Source organism: Benincasa hispida, chromosome 3, assembly GCF_009727055.1.
Source record: "Benincasa hispida cultivar B227 chromosome 3, ASM972705v1, whole genome shotgun sequence".
In the NCBI taxonomy this organism is placed as follows: Eukaryota; Viridiplantae; Streptophyta; class Magnoliopsida; order Cucurbitales; family Cucurbitaceae; genus Benincasa; species Benincasa hispida.
In genome coordinates, this window is record NC_052351.1 from 68,140,080 (window position 1) to 68,158,739 (window position 18,660).

The following is an 18,660-nucleotide window of genomic DNA, read 5'->3' on the forward strand; positions in this document are numbered from 1 at the left end:
CCCAATCCCCGCGAATTCCCTGCAATGAATCCCCGTCCCGATCCCTACAGGGAATTTTACGAGGACGGGGAATGACTGCTACTTAGATCTAAATCTATTACATTGGTAAGCTAAATTCCTCTTCCTTACAATTCAGTTCTTGGATGATAAAGACATCTAGGGTCCATTTATTCACCTAGTTATTGATCCAATTTGATAACTCCTTTGAGTGCTAGTTCAATTCTTCCATGTTTGAGCAGTAGTATATTGTTCCATGGAGCTAAGGTCCAAAATATGGAAGAAATTGGTGTTTTCACGACTCTATCACCCGGTCAATTAGGAATTCATTAGGACCTTTAGGGGCAGCTCCTCAAATTGTGAATTTTTATTCATTTTATGACTTAATAACTCATAATCCGATAAAGCCAAGGATCGTAATTCTCGAAGGAGCAATCGAAAAGATTATGGAGTATCCTCAAGTTTAGGTATTGTTCCTCCAATGATTGTAGTACCAAGTACTTCTTGCCGAGCTCTAATATGATCATATTTATAAGTAAGCATCTCTTGTAAAATATGAGCAACACCAAATCCTTCAACCTAATAGGATGCAGTGCTTTCTGTTTTTTTGTTTGTGTGTGCAGTAAGGAGATGTTTTGGATTGAAATTCAATTTCTTGATCTGTATCTTCAATTTTTGGAAACTTATAAAGTTCTTCTGTTAAGCCAGCCATGATCAATGAACCTACAAAAACCTTCAAATTGTATATGAACTGAATTGACTAAATTATTCGATTCTCCCAAAACGCTAGCTAAGCTAATAAATAGTCATAGGCTAAGCCGGAGACAAGATATACTACTTTTCCTACAACAAGGTTGTTTACTATCTATCCTCTTTCTACTTTTCAAGCTACTACAGTGCGGGGAATGACTAACTCTTGCTTCAAAATAGGCAGACTATCCCCACCCATGGACATCTCTGATAACTAACAATATTTGGAATCTAGTAGAGATGGAAGAAAATTTGACTTTAACCTAATCAAATTCAAATTTAGGTTAAGTTTAGAATTATATATATAAGAAAAGAAAATATAGAAAGGTTTTCCTTTAATTGGCGTGAGAACACTCCCCGTCAGATCCCTCCCTCTCGCGTCTCACCCTCGCTCTCAAGGTCTAGCTCGCACGCCGGCAACCCACCGCAGCCAGCCACGTCCACGCCCGCCGTCCGTCGCCGGTGCTCCAGTTCCGTCACCGTCGCTGCAGTTGCGCCGCCGCCGTCCACATCTTCGCCGCCGGTCATTTCCTCCTTTACCCAATCTCTCTCTCTCTCGATCCCTCTTCCGCACGCAGCAATCAGCCACAAACGTCGATCGCCGTTCGCTGATCTCTGCGCCGTCGTTACGAGTCGCCGCCGCTGGAGTTGATCGGGTCCGCGTGCAGCAGCGTTAAAGTTGGGGTTTTGTGGGTTTCAGCGTGTTGAACGGCCCTGAAAATTAGATTTTGGTAAGTTTTATGGCTTATTCTTCAATTCCTTGGATACCCATTAACTTTTGGCATAGATTTAATGTTACCCATAATGTTTCGATTGTTAAATTGAAGATTTGGAGTGTTGTGAACCACTGTCCAGTTTTGGAATTGGTTTAGGCGGGGACGTACTTACCATTCTTATTTACTTGATTAAGTCATGTATGGGTAAGTATGAACTAATTCAGACTGTGAACTGCGAATGGCTCATTAAATAGGAGGTTGTGCGCATTAGGGAGTCGAATGCCAAAAAAATGATTGGCTAGTACGCATTGTTTGGATGCATACCTCCAACCATTTGTCATACGTTTTCAAGAAGTTAGATGAGTTATGACTAGATTTCAATTCCATATCTTCTATTTGAATTTGATTCATTAGGAGAGAAATCATTTGTGTGGCTTTCTTCCGTTTGAGATTGAGATTTTAGATGAATTCAAGGTGTTCCTTATAAATTTTGAAGTAGTTGATTCAGATGTTTCTTCAAGTATTAATCTGTTTAAGCAAGGTAATATTGTTGCTAGAGTTTACAAATGCAGTAGATCAAAACCAGAATTAGTCAAGTTTTGTTAGATGGGAGGATTAGGTTAAGAGGAGAAGTTGAAGAGTCACTAAATGTGTCTGTTCATGAAGTGGCCGATCATTAGAAGAATGTAAAAGTGACTGTTGAAAATATTGAAAAAACTGACTTTTTGAAAGACCCAATTATTACATGTTCTTTATGCAAGAAGACCACAAGGTGGAAGCTGAAGTCCTTCGAAATCCCGTTTGAAGTGGTGCCTAAATTTATTGATAATTTTAATGATAAGACAGTTCATAAAAGTTTTGAAAGTGGCTCCTCGTTGGCTGTTGGTTGCATTAACCCCAGCGTTGGGATTGATTTTTTAGTCATTAAGAGGAATGATGTTCACGCTCATGAAGTTAATGAGATGATTACTTTAGACAAAGGTCTTTCTCGAAAGGATTTGTTAGATGAAGAGTCTGTTTTGAATTCCAATGAGTTGGCGCCAGCTGTTTTAATTTCTCCCAGTAAAATGCAGCATCCACAAGTTGTTTCACCATGTTAACAAGGTCAGTTTGATGATGGTTCATCAGTGTCAGCAGTGATGAACCAGAAATTTTGACCTTAAATTCTGTTCCAGAAGGGAGGATGACTTCTTTGGACGAGAAATTTCAGGGTTATGTCAACTCTTTTGAAAAAAAGTCTGATCAGCCTCCTTCTAGCAAGTTCTCTTTGATTGATTCATCTCTAGTTCCATCTAAATTCTCAACTTTAATTGAGAACTGTGGTTTGAAGCTTGGGAAAACCACTCATCATTTTTCTAAGTAGCATTTTTTATCGTTTTGTTTCTTTAAAAGAGAGGATTTCTTTTTACTTGGATTACTAGAGGCCCTAAAAAGATTTCTCCAATTCAGCTTCCAGATGTTGTCTTTTCCAGAATCGTCAAAAGAGAAAGTGGATGGTCTTCTTACTAAAGTTTTCTGGAGTTCAAAGGTTGTTGGTTGGTCTTTTGTTTGATTCTTTTGGTAAATCAGGAGAGTAAATAGTCCAGTTGGGCTTCAGGCAAATTACAGAAAATATTTGATCTTAAATCTTAGAAAGGTTAAAGTGGCAGTTTACAAGTGGTTTGCGGTGGATGGAGTTGAAAGTAAGGGCAAGGAAAAAGCCTCCTTAACGAGCTTACTTATTTTGTCTCGAATGCTGAAGCATTTGATTTGTCATTTATGGATTTGGATATTTGTGTTGCTACTAAAGCCTTAATCACTAATTTTTGGTTTGAGAAGATTCAAAAAGTTCTTGTTAACTCTCTTCAGTGGTGTATTCGTTTTGAAGCAGCAAGGATCTTCGATTCTTCTTGGTGTTCTCTTTCTATGTTTTATGTAATTTTTTTTCTTTTCATAGTTTATTGTTTCTTTTTGTTTCATTTTAGTTTATTTAGTCTCTTTTCATCATATAAATGAAAAGTTATCTTTGTTTTTTTTTTTAAAAAAAAGAACTAATGGATTTCCTTAATATTCATCGTTAGTTAGTTATTTGTAGGTAGTCAATTTAACTTTTTTTTAATAATTTATTTATTGGTGCCAGTTAGCTTCTTTTTGATTTTGCAGTTTTATTTGATTATTTTCTTTAATGCATAAGCTGTTTGTTCAATTTAATCATCATTTGGAATTTTAAGTTTTTGTTATTTTGTTTTTTTTTTTTTTTTTTTTTTTTTTTTTTTTTTTTAAAGTTAAAAGTTTCCTTAGAGGAGTGATAAATCTCAAAGTAGAAGTCTTATACTGCAATTGCAATTGTAGTTTTATAGTCCATCCATTTGAAGAATGGAGTGAGCTGGTATTGACTCAACTTGTTTTGATATCATAGACTGATATGCATTGTTGCAAGTCTAATTTGATGCTATTATGAATTGTTTGTATTTAGTATATCTTGACTAAATAGTAGAAATATTCTGAGTATTTTGTTATAGGAAGAGCGTATATCATTAATTTTTTGGAAAATTATAGGTTGAAGGAATTGGCCCACACACGACAAACACTCTCTTCCCTTAACTCACATGCCTTCTTTCCTTCCCCTCCTCTTTCATGTATATACTTTAGTGATTGGGAGCCTCCTCTTGCATGTATATACTTTAGTGATTGGGGGGTTATCATTACTCGCCCCCAACAAGCCACCTTATCTTCAAGTTGGAAATCCAAAGATTGTGCTTGGATTGTCGAAGCAATCTTCCATATATCATCCTCAGGATTAGAAAGTTCTCAATGGATCAGTATCTCAAATTCACCCTTGTTGGAGGTTGATTTCCATAGCCCTAACAAATCTGATGGCTTGTATTGCACAAAAATGACAATGAAAGCCTGAAGGAACTGGAAACATGGCCAAACTCGGTCTTATAGCTTTGCGAAGAATCGAAACATGAAACATTGGATGAATTTTCAACCCTTCGGGTAAAGCCAATTTGTGTAAGCCACAGACTCAACCTTGGCCTTGATTTGAAAGGGACCAACGAAATGTGGAGCTAACTTTGGATGCTTGTGGCAGAAAACAGAAAGTTGCTGATATGGCCTCAGCTTAGATACACTGTTTATTCAGTTTCAAAGCTCACACTCCTTTGTTTTAGATTAGCCATGTCATAATTCATTATTGGGGCCTTCAATAAATAATATCTCCTTCAGAGTATGTAACATACATCCTGATACTGGAGTTGGACATCAACCTCTGCAATCACGGTAGAGTCAGCGTGATAGCTAATACAGGTGGACAGCCGACTATGAAACAATACGAAAGGTTTTGGGTGAAGTACAGTATAAACAGAATAAATACTTAATCTTCATTTGTAAACAAGCAGCTTCTTAATAATTTAAAGTTTTATTTACTGTTTGTTTGCAACCCATATTTGTTCAAATACATTTGATCCTAGTTTCAACTGTGAAAGTTAGGAACTTCAACACATAACACATTGTTCTGTGAATTAAGATTTGAAGGGACCAACGAAATTGGAGCTAACTTTGATGCTTGTGGCAGAAACAGAAAGTTGCTGATATGGCCTCAGCTTAGATACACCTGTTTATCAAGTTCAAAGCTCACACTCCCTTTGTTTTAGATTAGCCATGTCAGTAATTCATTATTGGCCTTCAATAAATAATATCTCCTTCAGAGTATGTAACATCACAATCCTGATAACTGGAGTTGGACATCAACCTCTGCAATCACGGTAGAGTCACGTGAATAGCTAATAACAGGGACAGCCCCATGAACAATACGAAAGGTTTTGGTGGAAGTACAGTATAAACTAGAATAAATACTAATCTTCATGTACAACAGCAGCTTCTTTATAAATAAAGTTTTATTTACTGTTTGTTTGCAACCCATATTTGTTCAATCATCATTTGATCCTAGTTTCACTGTGAAAGTAGGAACTTCAAACACATAACACATTGTTCTGTGAATTAGATTTGAAAGGGACCAACGAAATGTGGGCTAACTTGGATGCTTGTGGGCAAAAACAGAAAGTTGCTGATATGGCCTCAGCTTAGATACACCTGTTTATCAAGTTCAAAGCTCACAACTCCTTTGTTTTTAGATTAGCCATGTCAGTAATTCATTATTGGGCCTTCAATAAATAATATCTCCTTCAGAGTAAGTAACATCACATCCTGATACTGGAGTTGGACATCAACCCTCTGCAATCACGGTAGAGTCAGCGTGATAGCTAATAAAGGTGGACAGCCGACCATGAACAATACGAAAGGTTTTGGTGGAAGTACAGTATAAACTAGAATAATACTAATCTTCATTTGTAAACAAGCAGCTTCTTTATAATTAAAGTTTTATTTACTGTTTGTTTGCAACCCATATTTGTTCAATCATCATTTGATCCCTAGTTTCACTGTGAAAGTAGGAACTTCAACACATAACACATTGTTCTGTGAATTAGATTTGAAAGGACCAAACGAAATGTGGAGCTAACTTTGGATGCTTGTGGCAGAAAAGAAAGTTGCTGATATGGCCTAGCTTAGATACACCTGTTTTCAAGTTCAAAGCTCACACTCCTTTGTTTTAGATTAGCCATGTCAGTAATTCATTATGGGCTTCAATAAATAATATCTCCTTCAGAGTATGTAACATCACATCCTGATACTGGAGTTGGACATCACCTCTGCAATCACAGGTAGAGTCAGCGTGATAGCTAATAACAGGTGGACAGCCGACCATGAAACAATACGAAAGGTTTTGGTGGAAGTACAGTATAACTAGAATAAAATATAATCTTCATTTGTAAGCACTTCTTTATAATTAAAGTTTTATTTACTGTTTGTTTGCAACCCATATTTGTTCAATCATCATTTGATCCTAGTTTCACTGTGAAAGTAGGAACTTCAACACATAACACATTGTTCTGTGAATTAGTTCATCGGAACTAATGAGTTTGTTTCTGTGTTGCAGGAAAAAAAATGGTTATGAGCCAGATTAGATTGTTTAGAAGAAGTATTGTCAATAGCAAAGATCTAATACAACTGACATCTGTGCGAACATTCGCTGCCGGAGGCAAATCAAAGAAGGGATCTAAAGGGGGTGCAGCTGCCGATGCTCCTAAAGCATCAACTTTAAGTAAAGAGGTGAAGTCTACTACCGTAGTTGGTGCCAATATTCTCAAGGAAGGTGCAGATCCAAAAATTATGGCAGACTCAGAGTACCCTGTTTGGCTGTGGCATTTGCTTGATAAACATCCACCTCTAAGTGAATTACGAAGGAAGAATGTCGAAACCCTTCCCTACGTGGATCTCAAACGCTTCGTTAAATTGGATACTCGAGCAAAGATCAAGGAAAACAACTCTACTAAGGCCAAGAATTGATGTAACAGTCTAGTAGGGGCAGGCTTTCTTATTGTTTCTTTTGTGAATGTAATGCAACTCTCAGACTCTGGAATGATCATCAATAACTAGTAAGTCTCATCTGTTGATTTGTCTTGCTATCACATTTTCTTCATTTTTCCATCACTGGCTGTTTTCGAAGTCCATTTTGATGTCTTACTTTCTGTTCGTTTCTTCAAGCATATTGAAACCCGACCGGTTTGGCGCAACCGGAAAACCAATCTTGTTATTTTTTATTTTTATAGGAAAAATGAGAGTCGAGAGTCAAGTCAATCTCATGCTAAGAAAAAAAGGAGACAGTGGAAAGAAACAAAAAGAAGCCATGAATAATGATTAGTGACAACATTTTTATACTAAGATGTTGATATGAGTAAGTAGTCCCTTCACATTTACAGTGTTGATATTCAATTAAACGAGAAACTTCTTACTCATATCAACAATGCAGTGTTGTTCTATTTTATCTTTCAAAAAGACTCTTATATAGCATGTTTAACTTAAAACGATTTCGAGAGGGTTAAAATCACTCAAATTTTTTTAACCATTCAAAATCACTTTTAACAGTAAAAAATGTGCTGAAAGTGATTTTAACAATTGGTGTTGAATGATTAAAAACTTAAACATTGAATTAAAAGTTGCTTTGAAATATACCTTTAATCATTTAAAATTAATTTAATATTTAATTAGATATTTTTAGATGTAATTTTCATATCATCAAAATTGGTGTGGAATGATTAAAAAAATATTATACTTTTTAAAACAACAAAACGATTTTAATCATTTGAGAATCACTCTCAAATATACCCTAAAAATGTCTTTTAGAGTGATTTTTAAAATGACAAAAGTGATTTTAATAATCCTAAACAATGTCTGCTAAAATATTCATCAATATAGAATCGATATTTTTAAAAACACATTGAAATTCCTTTTGTTTTTCTTTTTATGCCTCTGCCAAATTTATGTAATTATTTATTGCTTAGATTTTTACGAAATTTTCTAAAATTATATCAAACAGTGCCTTTATTCAATGGGAATTGGTTGTATTTGTATTTGTTTGGCAGTATTTTTAAAAACAGTGATTTTAACCTTTAACAAGTGATTTGATCAAAGTGATTTTCATTCTAATATTTTAATTTTTGGGTTTATACTTTTGATTAATTTGTAGAATTATAGTCCTCCTTAAAAATTCTCCAGAATATAAACAAATATGTAATGATGTGTGGTTGTTGCATTACATTGTCTTGTAATTTGCTTCTACACAAAGGACATGAGTTGCTGGTTTGAGACCTAGTGAGAATGCATGATTTGTTAAACATACAAAGTATTACATTGTATCTGCATGTCAATATTTCTATAGATATTTTCATTATTTTCATGAGTTCTTTTCTACTATATCGTAGAAAAAATCACGAAACATAAATATATATATATATATATATATATATATATCGCTAACGTAAATATAATACAAATAGTAGGTATTTGCAAAGACTGTAACGAACAATGGAGGTATTTGCGGAGTAAAGCATTATTATTGTTTGAAACAACGATTTGAGGGTTTGAATTTAATATTTTGGGCAAATATCAATTTATAATTATGAACTTCGAGGTTGTATAAATTTAAATTCTAAATTAATAATTATATCAATTTAAACCCTGAACTTTTTTATATGTGTATTAATTTTAAACCTTCCATTATGTTTTATTTGGATAAACATCGTTTGAGATTTATAATTGTATGAATCAAACTTTAAACTGGCATAAATGAATTAATTTAGACTCTTGATTAAGATTTATTTGAAAATTGTCTATTCAAATTATAATCATCAATTTTGTTAAATTGACATTTGTAAAAGTCTACACATGTATACATTGACGATTTTCAAATATAATTCTAATGAAACTTCTAAATTGTTTCACTTATAACCGTTTATAAGTTTAATGGAAAAAAAATAAATATTTTGCATAATATTTTTCATATTAAATATGAATGAATGCGTAAATTGATACATTTATAAAAGTTCAAGGTTAAAATTGGTATAATTATTAGTTTATGGTTTAAAGTAATACAACTCTTAAAATTTAAAGTATAAATTGATATTTACCTCAACATTTATAATAATTAATAATTCATGAGTCTGAAAAAGAAACCAACTTCCCATTAGGAAATTAAATTAGAGATTATTTATGGAAATTCTCCGAACTTTATGAACATATTCTCTAATCTTATTCATAAAAGTCAATATAATTTATTAAAGCCATTTTTGAAAAATATAGATATTAAAAAGAATTTGAAAGATATTTTTGGACCTGGGTCCTTTCTGATTTAATCACGTCCACAATATTTTGAAGAAGAAAATTATATATTCATAAAAGAAAAAAGATTTGAATTTGATGTCTTATTCTTGTAATTCCTTTCTGCACAAAGGACATGAATTGTTAATACTAACCCATTTGATGATGAAGGATTGGTGATACACGTGCCCGCAGGGGATTCTTGTCCTCACCTCTGTTTCGCCATGGACGTCCTCATAACAGATACTGCACTTTTCTCCCATCTCTTCTTCACCCCCGTTCCCATCATATTTCTCCTTCATCAGCCTCTCGATCACCGCTGTCGGCGCCCCTTTCGTCGCCGCTGCTGATTCTTGCCCAAGGTCCGCCTCCACCCAGATCGTGTACAGTAAATCCACATCGGCGATGATGTGGAAGTTGAGATCGAGGTTGCCGCCGCCCAATTGAAGAGCGAAGGAGGCGATATTATCAAAGATGGCGTCGGAGGCAGCGGGAGGGAGGTTGAAGGGGGAGAGAAAGCGATGGAGAAAGTAGTGGGAGAGGAAGGGTGGTTCTTCAAGCTCCGACACAGGAAAATGGAACAGAGCATCGGAAATTAGAGTTGGGGCAGTTTGTTGAACAATTTGTGGGGAGGTGGAGACACCAATTTGCTGGAACGCCACAATCGGAGTTCCACGAATTGCATTGGGTTGCCGTCGGTGGCAACGCTGCCGTCGCGGTTGCTGCGAATACAATGTTTGAGGGACAGAGTGGTAGTCAAAGACATGGCGATGGATGGATGAGTGTTGGAGAAAGACGGAGTGGGTTTCGATTTATCAGTGAAGTGAAGAAGATGAGTAATTTTATTTTTGGAATTTCTTCTGAAATCGGCTGTTGGGTTACAAATTTGGAAAATATTTTGAATAACTTGAAGTTGCATAGTAGTTGTAAGAGGGTGTTGATTATGGAAAATTTTAGGGTTTTTTTTCCTAAATTATAATTACAGGTTGTTTAGTTTTGATTTTTCCGTTCAACGGCACACTGTATTCCGTCCATCACCGCACACCCATCACAAAACCCACCTCTTTTTTTTTATTTATTTATTTATTTAATTAATCTTCTTTCCCTTTCTCATTTCATTTCATCCCTACACAAATTTGTTCCATTTTTAATTTTAATCCTTATATTTTTAATAAATCATAAATTTAACCCCCAGTTAATGGTTGCTTTTTATAGCCTTTTTATCATAAATTTTAAAAATATTCACATATTATTCCATTAATTTTGAGGAATTTATTAAAAATATGGAACTAAAATTAGAGAATTGAAAGTACAAAAGATCAAAATTAAACCAACTTCATGTAGATTAAAATTATATTTTAACATTCTTGTAATTGTTGGTTTATTTTTTAAAATGACTTCTTAAATATTTTATTATTTGTTTTGAATACAAGATTAAAATAGTTTCAAAAAGTTGACTGTGTGGTGGATAGTTGTATAAATTTAGATTCTGTAAACTTTTGATTTTATTTCATTTAATTCTAAATTAGTGTTATAAAAAAAAGCTCATTTATTTTATTTTTGACTATAAAAAATTAACTAATAAATACATTTTATCGAAATTCATAAATTTCAAAAGAATAAATCGAGCTTTTTTTTTATTTTTATTTTTTATAAGTTTATTATTTCCCTATCAGATTCATATATATACTTTTAACAATTTTGAATTCGCGAGTGAAAATTTTTCAATAATATTTGGAGATAACAACTTGTTAAAGGATTAAAATTGTAATCCTTCTAAAAGCAAGTTTACTTCACAAAATTTTGACAAGTTCTTGAAGTCAATTTTTTTTTTTAAATAAAAATAAAAAGAAATGGTGAACAAATTTATTGAAAGAAAAACTTGGTACTCTATCCACAACTAAGTTGGTCAATTGTGGTATTGTCCAACTCTTGTGAGGAAAAAAACGTATTTGAGAATTAAAATATAATAAACTCAATACTAAATCTTTTAAAAATTCTCAAATTTACTTTAGATTTTTTTAAAATGGTAAATTAGGTATTTTATTTAAAGAATGGTTAAGATGAAATTGCTTCCAAAGTATATAGTTTTTTTCTTAAAAAAAAGAAACTTGGAAATATACATCTTAATTTTTCTTTGGAAGCACCAGTTAGATATATTTAAATAATAATATATTTAATTAAAGTATGAACTATGTATGTGTATTAATAATTTATCACATTGGGTTATTTTATTAGCTTGGACCCTATTGTGTGATCTAATTGATTAAGATTCTAGATTGCTAATTGAGTTTGAACTTATATAGAAACTTATTTCTAGTTCATTAGAGTTTAATGGGAACCCTAATTGAATTAGTATATAAATAGAGCTTAGGGTTATGGTCTCCAACATACCAAAACAATAAACATTCAGTTTATGTTGAATCTCATCTAGAGAAAAATCCACTAAGAGCATTCAAAGTTTTGGTTGAAAAAAATCATAGTTATCATCTATCATCATCTTCATATTTGAAATTAATTAAACAATTTTCATATGTTCCACATTACTTTTTTTTTTTTTAATAATAATAATTATTATTTAACTATCTTCCGTTTAAAGGTTCTACTAGAAAAAACAAGACTGATGACGGGCTTTCAAATCCCCAATGTGCATTTTCACCGATTTTTTCAAAATTATATTTACATAATTCTAAAAAACAATTAAAAAGAATTAAGATAATTCCATAATTAAATTACGATATTTAATGTTGTATGAATATGAAAAAAATAATAAAAAGTTGTACAAAAATCTTGAACACAAATTAATTGGCTAAAGACATCATGAATTTTTTTGTTTGATAAATTAATTAAAGTTGGCTTTGGATTAAACTCGTGTTCTGTTTTATTTTATTTTTAATATTATAGGCTTAAATCTCCATAGTTGCTTATAGTAAAAGAAACATTGACGAATAGAACCTCAAATCCATATCAATTGTTAGACAAAATAAATTTACAACCGTTCGAAGAGAATCTAAAATTACATTCACATAATTCTCAAAACAAAAGAAAGTGAGAGAATCAAAACAATTCTCAAAATCAAAATTTAAAAAATGTCATGGTTATAACGTAACAATGGTCTACGCAATTGACAAGAGTTGCTTCTTTGAAGCCAAGTGAGGATGCATGATTTTGTGATACACATGACTGTACAAAATCCTACTCACCTCCTCCTTTCCCTTACTTTCCAATCTGGGGCCATCTTTTCTGCTTCGTTAAATCTCTCAATCGTCGACTTCGGCGCTCCTTCTTTCCTTGCTAATGGAGGAACTTCTTCAAAAACAATCTCAAACCCTTCCTCTCCGTTGTTGGAGTTCAAGTCCTTCATGTAATCGATGCTCGCTTCTATTTTGAAGTTCCCATTAATGGTGTCAAACTATTGGGTAAAGGACAGAATCTTGCGAGAAAATATTTGGTCTACTGCTTGTTATTATTGAGGATCCCGCAAATCAGTAAACAAAAGATCGAGAAATCAGCCGACTAATAAACCCTATTAAATTGTATAAAGATTATTCTGTTAAGATTTCGCTTGTCTTGTATATCTATTTATATTCTTGTACTCCACATTATTGATCAAGGAAAAATACACAAAAATTTACATGGTATCAAACTCCTATACATATTGATTAATTTTGCATTACTCTTCTAACACCTTACTGCCGGCCTCTGCCACTATCAGCGCCGCCGCTGTCTCTGTCTCTATCACTGCCACCTCGTTCCGGTCTACCAACCTCTGTCACCATCAGTGTCGCCTCCGTCTTTGTCTCTGTCAGGCCGGTTCGTGGGTCTCAGCTGCAGTCGATTCGTGGTTCCTCTTCATTGTATCAGAAGATCCGCTCGTGGTTCCCGTCCGTCGAAGGGCTGTACAAACTCTGCCATTTGTTGTCATTCATTTCTGTCCGCCGTCCGTTGAAGGTTCGTTCCCGTCCATCCAGATCTAAGCTTTGACCACCTCTGCCATTCGTTCCCGTCTGCCAAGTGACCGTCCGGTTGTCAACCTTTGTCGTTCGAGCCTTATTGTGTCCGCCCAGATCCATCAGATCCACCGCCGTTCATTTTCATCTCTTTGGCGAACAAACCTAGTTGAGCCGAGTCGTGAAAAACCAATTTTTTTCTCTCCCTCTTAATCTCCCATAGTCAGAGTCCACTCCTCCTGGTTCTCACCTGAAATATTGAGGTTGCGTTTGTGGTAGTCTCCGGTTGTTCTTCAAAAGATAAAAGATTTTTAAACCCAATTTAATTTTCTGCAATTTTGTTGTTAGCATACTGTCATTATTTATTGTTAAATGCATAACTATATATATATATATATATATTTTTTTTTGTTGATCATTGAAGTTTATCGAGAAGATTCGAGATAAAAATTAAAAATTATAGTGAGTAAAATCTTGGAGTTCGCCAAGATCACAAATTTTATTATAGTGGAAAGTAAAATTGTCGTTTTGTCTTGAAGTAAGAGATGTTAAGAAAAGTGGAGACAAACCTCCATCTACAAATATTAACCCATAAGCAAGTTATTTTTATTGGTTGATAAAGAGGTGATTTTTTGGAAAAGAAGAAAGCAGCGGCAGCGAACTACTCTTAGAAGGAAAAGGTGGCAATTTATTTTTTCAAGAAATTGGGTTTGGCCCATTATAGCAGCTAAGAAAGTAGGCTGCAATTACAAATAAAATTGAAGTGAGAGCCTCCTGAAGAAGAAAAATGTTGAGAGATCGAAGGTTTTTATTCTCTTTAGTATTTTAGTTTGACAGTGAGGAGAAAAGAAAAATACAAACAGTATTTTATTTCTTGTTCGTTTGAGGATTTCTCATGTTATTTAATCTAAAGTTACCATGGATTTAAAAGTTCGTATTGGGCTATATGGGAAAAGATTTGTAGTGTGAGTTTGGATATTTTTGTAATTTTTATCATAGTAGAACCTATTAATCATAGTCTCGAGCGAATTATTATATTTCTTGGTGTTGATCTCCTTTTCTCCTTTGCTTTATTATTTATTTAGACACATAAATCAATGCATTCTATGTATATATATGAGAAATGTGAGCTTACACTTTTCCTTGATGGTTGTTTATGTATGTTGCTGCCTTTGCTCGAAAAATATTGTGTTGCCATGTTAAAGTCTTCTTGTAGTTTTCTTTTCTTCTTTGACACAAGTTATTCCTTCATTATTCTCGCTTAGCACTTGTTGGAGGACACTAAAAGATTGGGAGATTAGGGAGCATTTGGTTTGATTGGAATATAGATGGATTGAGTGATCTCTTTTAGTTTTTCTTGCAGTTTTCATTAGTAGGTGACTCCATTTGAGGGCGCAACTTTGTTCCATGTAATAAAATGTTGTATAGCTTAATAGAAATATAGAAGTTTTGCTATGTAAGAAAACTTATTTTTCATACTTGATGATGCTCATATTCAAAACTTGATCCACTAGAAAGTTGAAGAGAAAGGGGTGTACATAGATCGGGTTGGATTGTGGACCCACCCAAAAATTTGGGTTGGCTAATAATGAATCCTATCCATTCATTTTTGAAGGGTCAACCCAACCCAACCCAAAAATATGAGGTCAGAAGTGAGGTCGGATATGTGTAGTCGGAAGCGCCTCCGTGAGGCGCGATTTGCGTCTTCGAGTGTCCAAAAAAACTGGAAGTTAGAGGTGTGATTGCTTGCATCGGATGAAGGGGAGGGAATTGAGCGTTAGACGAAGGGACGAGGGTTTGGCTTTAGGGGCGGCGAGGCAAGGGGAAGGAGTCGAGGGAGTCGAAGGTAGGTTTGTTTTATTTTTTTAATATATATATATATATATATATATATTCGGGTCGGGTTGACCGACCCAAAAAGGGAGTAACCCGAGACCCAACTCGAAATTCTTTTTTTTTTTTTTTAATTTTTTAACCCAACCCAAAATAAAATCTAACTCAAACCCAACTTTACGATTTGGGTTGGGTAGATCGGGTTGGTCGGGTTATCGGGTTTTTTGAACACCCCTAAAAAGATATGACTGGTAAAGACATTTTCTTATCTAAAACTCTTTATAGATTGGATTATGTTTAGTTTTATAATTTTAGTCTTTCTTTGTGTATCTTATATTTACATATCGTAAAAAGAAGTGGTTCACTCTAAAACAGAGGATCATAAATTACATATCAAATTTTTAGGTAATACGACGTGATTGATGGTTTCTTCATTCTCATTGTAGAGACTCTTATCGAGGAGGAAAAATGGTTTTCTTTTAAAAGAAAAGTTTATCAATTCATATAATATGCATGAGTATTTGAAGTAAGAATCGATTAAATTATAACATTTATGTAAATTAAATTCGAGGTAGAAGATGAGTTTTTTTTTTTGTTTTTTTTTTAAAAAAAGGAAACGAAATTTTAAAAAGTTTAATTCATAAAAATGGTGTGCCACGTTTCTTTCATCAGTGACAAAGCGTCCACAACTATAAAAGCAAAAGGCAAAAAGGCAACATTTGACCCTAAAAGAATATTCCTTAAAAAAAATTGTATTTTAATATAAAATAAAATTATCATACTAACTTGGACCGCAGTGGCAGTATTGTAAATAAATTGAAGAATATGCTCTTTTATGTATGCAACGGAGTAGTAGGACAAACAGTCTGACAGTGCACTGACGGCCCGCTGCGTCACTTTCCCGCTCTCCTCTGACAAGCGCGTGAGGAATTGTGAGTGAGAGACACGCACCTTGACAGCAAGTAACGGCATGATACACATGAGACGGTGGATGCCATGTCAGAAAATAGGAAATTTAAATTTAAAATTTAAGAAATTTCCACTTAAATAAAAAAAAAAAAAGAAGTTATTCTTGTGAGGGAAAAAAAAGAATTAAAATTAGTAAACTTAGTACTTATCTAAATTCTCAAATTTATTTAACTTTTTCAAAAAAAAAAAAAAAATGCCAATTAGGTTTTTTGTTTAAAGAATGGTTAAATTCGGTTTATTTTGGAATATGAAATTGCTTTCAAAGTATATAGTTTTTTTTCCTTACTTGGAAATCCACATTTGGAAACACCTATTAAACAAGTTTCATATGTTTCATTTCATTTTATCTATGTAATACAGACACAGATACGATTATACAATGTGAATACGATCAAATACGACGATTCGTCAATTTCTAAAAAAATAAGATACAATATGTTTAAGGATACGTCATTTTTTATATATATTTTTTAATATATATATTTCTAAAAAACGATGATACTGATACATTGAAGACACATTTTCTTTTTCTTTAAAAAAATCTAAAATATAGATAAATTTAGCATACGAGTTAATGGCAATAGCAATAGCACAAAATAGAATACAAACACTGAAATACAATACAAAAAAAAGTAACGTCTAAGATGTTGAAGTACAATAATTAATAAAATGCAATAGAAAGGTGACTCATATTACAAAGAAGAAGAAGATTAGAGAGAGAAGTATGAAGATAAGCGAAGAACTTCTCCATTGAATTGTTGAAGATATCCAAATGGTTTATATTTTGGTGGACTTTGTGGGGACTCAAATGTGAAGATGGAGATTAGATGATTTTAGGATTTGATCTTTTATTTATTTTTTTCCTTTTAGTTTTAGACTCGAGTAGTGAGCTGTTGCCTAGTTTTAGATTGAAAAGATTAGATGAGTTGCTTGTCTTTTTCTTTAAAAAAAGTATGCATAGAAATAGATACATCAAATTGTGTGTCAGATACATATATGAGAAGTATCTGGAAGTATCAGTATACGGATTTTTTTGCCTCACATGAAGTACCTGTGCTTCCTAACATTTTATTAACAACTGCTTGATATTTTTCTTGAAAGACTATATGATAAGTAAAATAAGTGAAATTAAAAAAATAAAAAGAGAGAGAGAGAGAGAGAAAATTAAGACAATTCTCAAAAGCAAAATTAAGAAAAACCTAATTCTTACCCAAAATGCATTTTCACCCATTTTTCCAAAATTACATTTACATTATTCTCAACAAAAAAGAGAGAAAAAAAAATTAAGATAAGAAAAGGCAATGGACGCGAGTTGCTCAGGGATTAAATTTTCTCTAGGTTGTCCAAACAAATTACATGCGATAGAATTTTATATCCCATTATTACTACCATGTGAAATTGTACCTCATCAAATAAGATTATAAACTAGTGTTATAATTTTTTTTAATTAGTGAGTAGTACAAAAATATTCATAAACTGTATCTCAATAAAGTAAAATTTTACACGATAATAATAACTAAACCCTACCCTAAACTAGTGTTATAATTTCTAGCCTTGTAGTTCAACAAGTTTTATAACATGCAAATAATGTCAAAATTAAAAATAAATAAATGTATTTAAAATATGGGAAATTTTTAAGGTCGAAATGGAGGTTGTTTTCTTTAAAGGTCAAGGTTTTATTCTTCATTCCTATATTGTTATAATAAAAAAGTATATTTTGTATAAACTTCGTTTTAATTGATTAATCATCATTATATTTTAATACTACACTAAAATTTAAATGATAATGATGTGTTTAAAAGATCATTGAAATATGTGAAAATCTTAAAATAATAATAATAATAATAAAACAACTAATTTATATTAGGTACAAAACTAAATTTGTGATTTTTTGAGATAGGATCTTAAAATTTAAATTTTGGTACCTACTAGTTCTATTTGAGTAATACTTTCAATGTATGTATGAGAATTATATTATTGCATAAAAGGAAAAAAAATAAAGGAAGGAATCATGGATAATTTTTGTAAAAAAATAAACACTAATAATTAGATAATAACTACTCCATCAAGTTTTCAGAAGGAAAAAAAACTACCGAGAAAATAATGTTAAATCAATAATTGATTCAAAAGTTTAAGCTATGAGTATAGACAAATTTAATATTATATTATCTAAATACTTCCTCACTTTTTTGTTTGAAATATCAAGAAGGGTGAAATAAGTGGAAATAATATTAATTGGACATCCTAAACAAACTACTCTAATACATCTTAAATCACTAATTGACTTAAAAGCTTAACCTGATGAATAAAGACAAATTTAATATCATATCATCTTAGGATAATAACAACAATATTTAATGTTGTGTGAATATGAAAAAACAGTGTACAAAATTCTTGAATATAAATATATTAGTTGGCCATGACATAATTAATATATTTTTGTTTGTTTTTATAGAAGTATATGCACCAATTGATTAGGATCATTTTAGGAATGATTTTAAAAGGGCTAAATTAGTTCCTTTTCAAAATCATTCCAAGCTTTTATCATAATTTAAAACTAATTTTGATCATGTGAAAGTGTTATCTAAAAATATAAAATTAAATAAAAGCTAATTGTGCGTGATTGAAAACTTGTTTTGTAGTAATTTTAAATATGATAAAAATGATTTTAACCATTTAAAAATCATTTTTACATATGTACTTAACTTTTGAGAAAAACATTCCATTCTCCAATTAAATAAACAAGT

General features: G+C 32.4%; 1 protein-coding gene across 3 annotated transcripts; it reads left to right on the top strand.

Moving 5' to 3' along the window:
• The first annotated feature begins 1,066 nt into the window (after positions 1-1,066).
• LOC120074524 (54S ribosomal protein L37, mitochondrial) lies at positions 1,067-6,984 on the top strand. Of its 3 annotated transcripts, none has more exons than XM_039027679.1 (2): positions 1,067-1,478; positions 6,442-6,984. In XM_039027679.1, exon 2 carries the CDS (start codon positions 6,450-6,452, stop codon positions 6,849-6,851), a length of 402 nt encoding a protein of 133 aa, XP_038883607.1. In that variant the 5' UTR covers positions 1,067-1,478; positions 6,442-6,449; the 3' UTR covers positions 6,852-6,984. The 3 variants fall into 3 exon arrangements, with proteins under 3 accessions (XP_038883607.1, XP_038883606.1, XP_038883608.1); XM_039027678.1 differs by lacking the exon at positions 1,067-1,478 and adding an exon at positions 5,325-5,746; XM_039027680.1 differs by lacking the exon at positions 1,067-1,478 and adding an exon at positions 6,098-6,225.
• Positions 6,985-18,660: the final 11,676 nt, after the last annotated feature.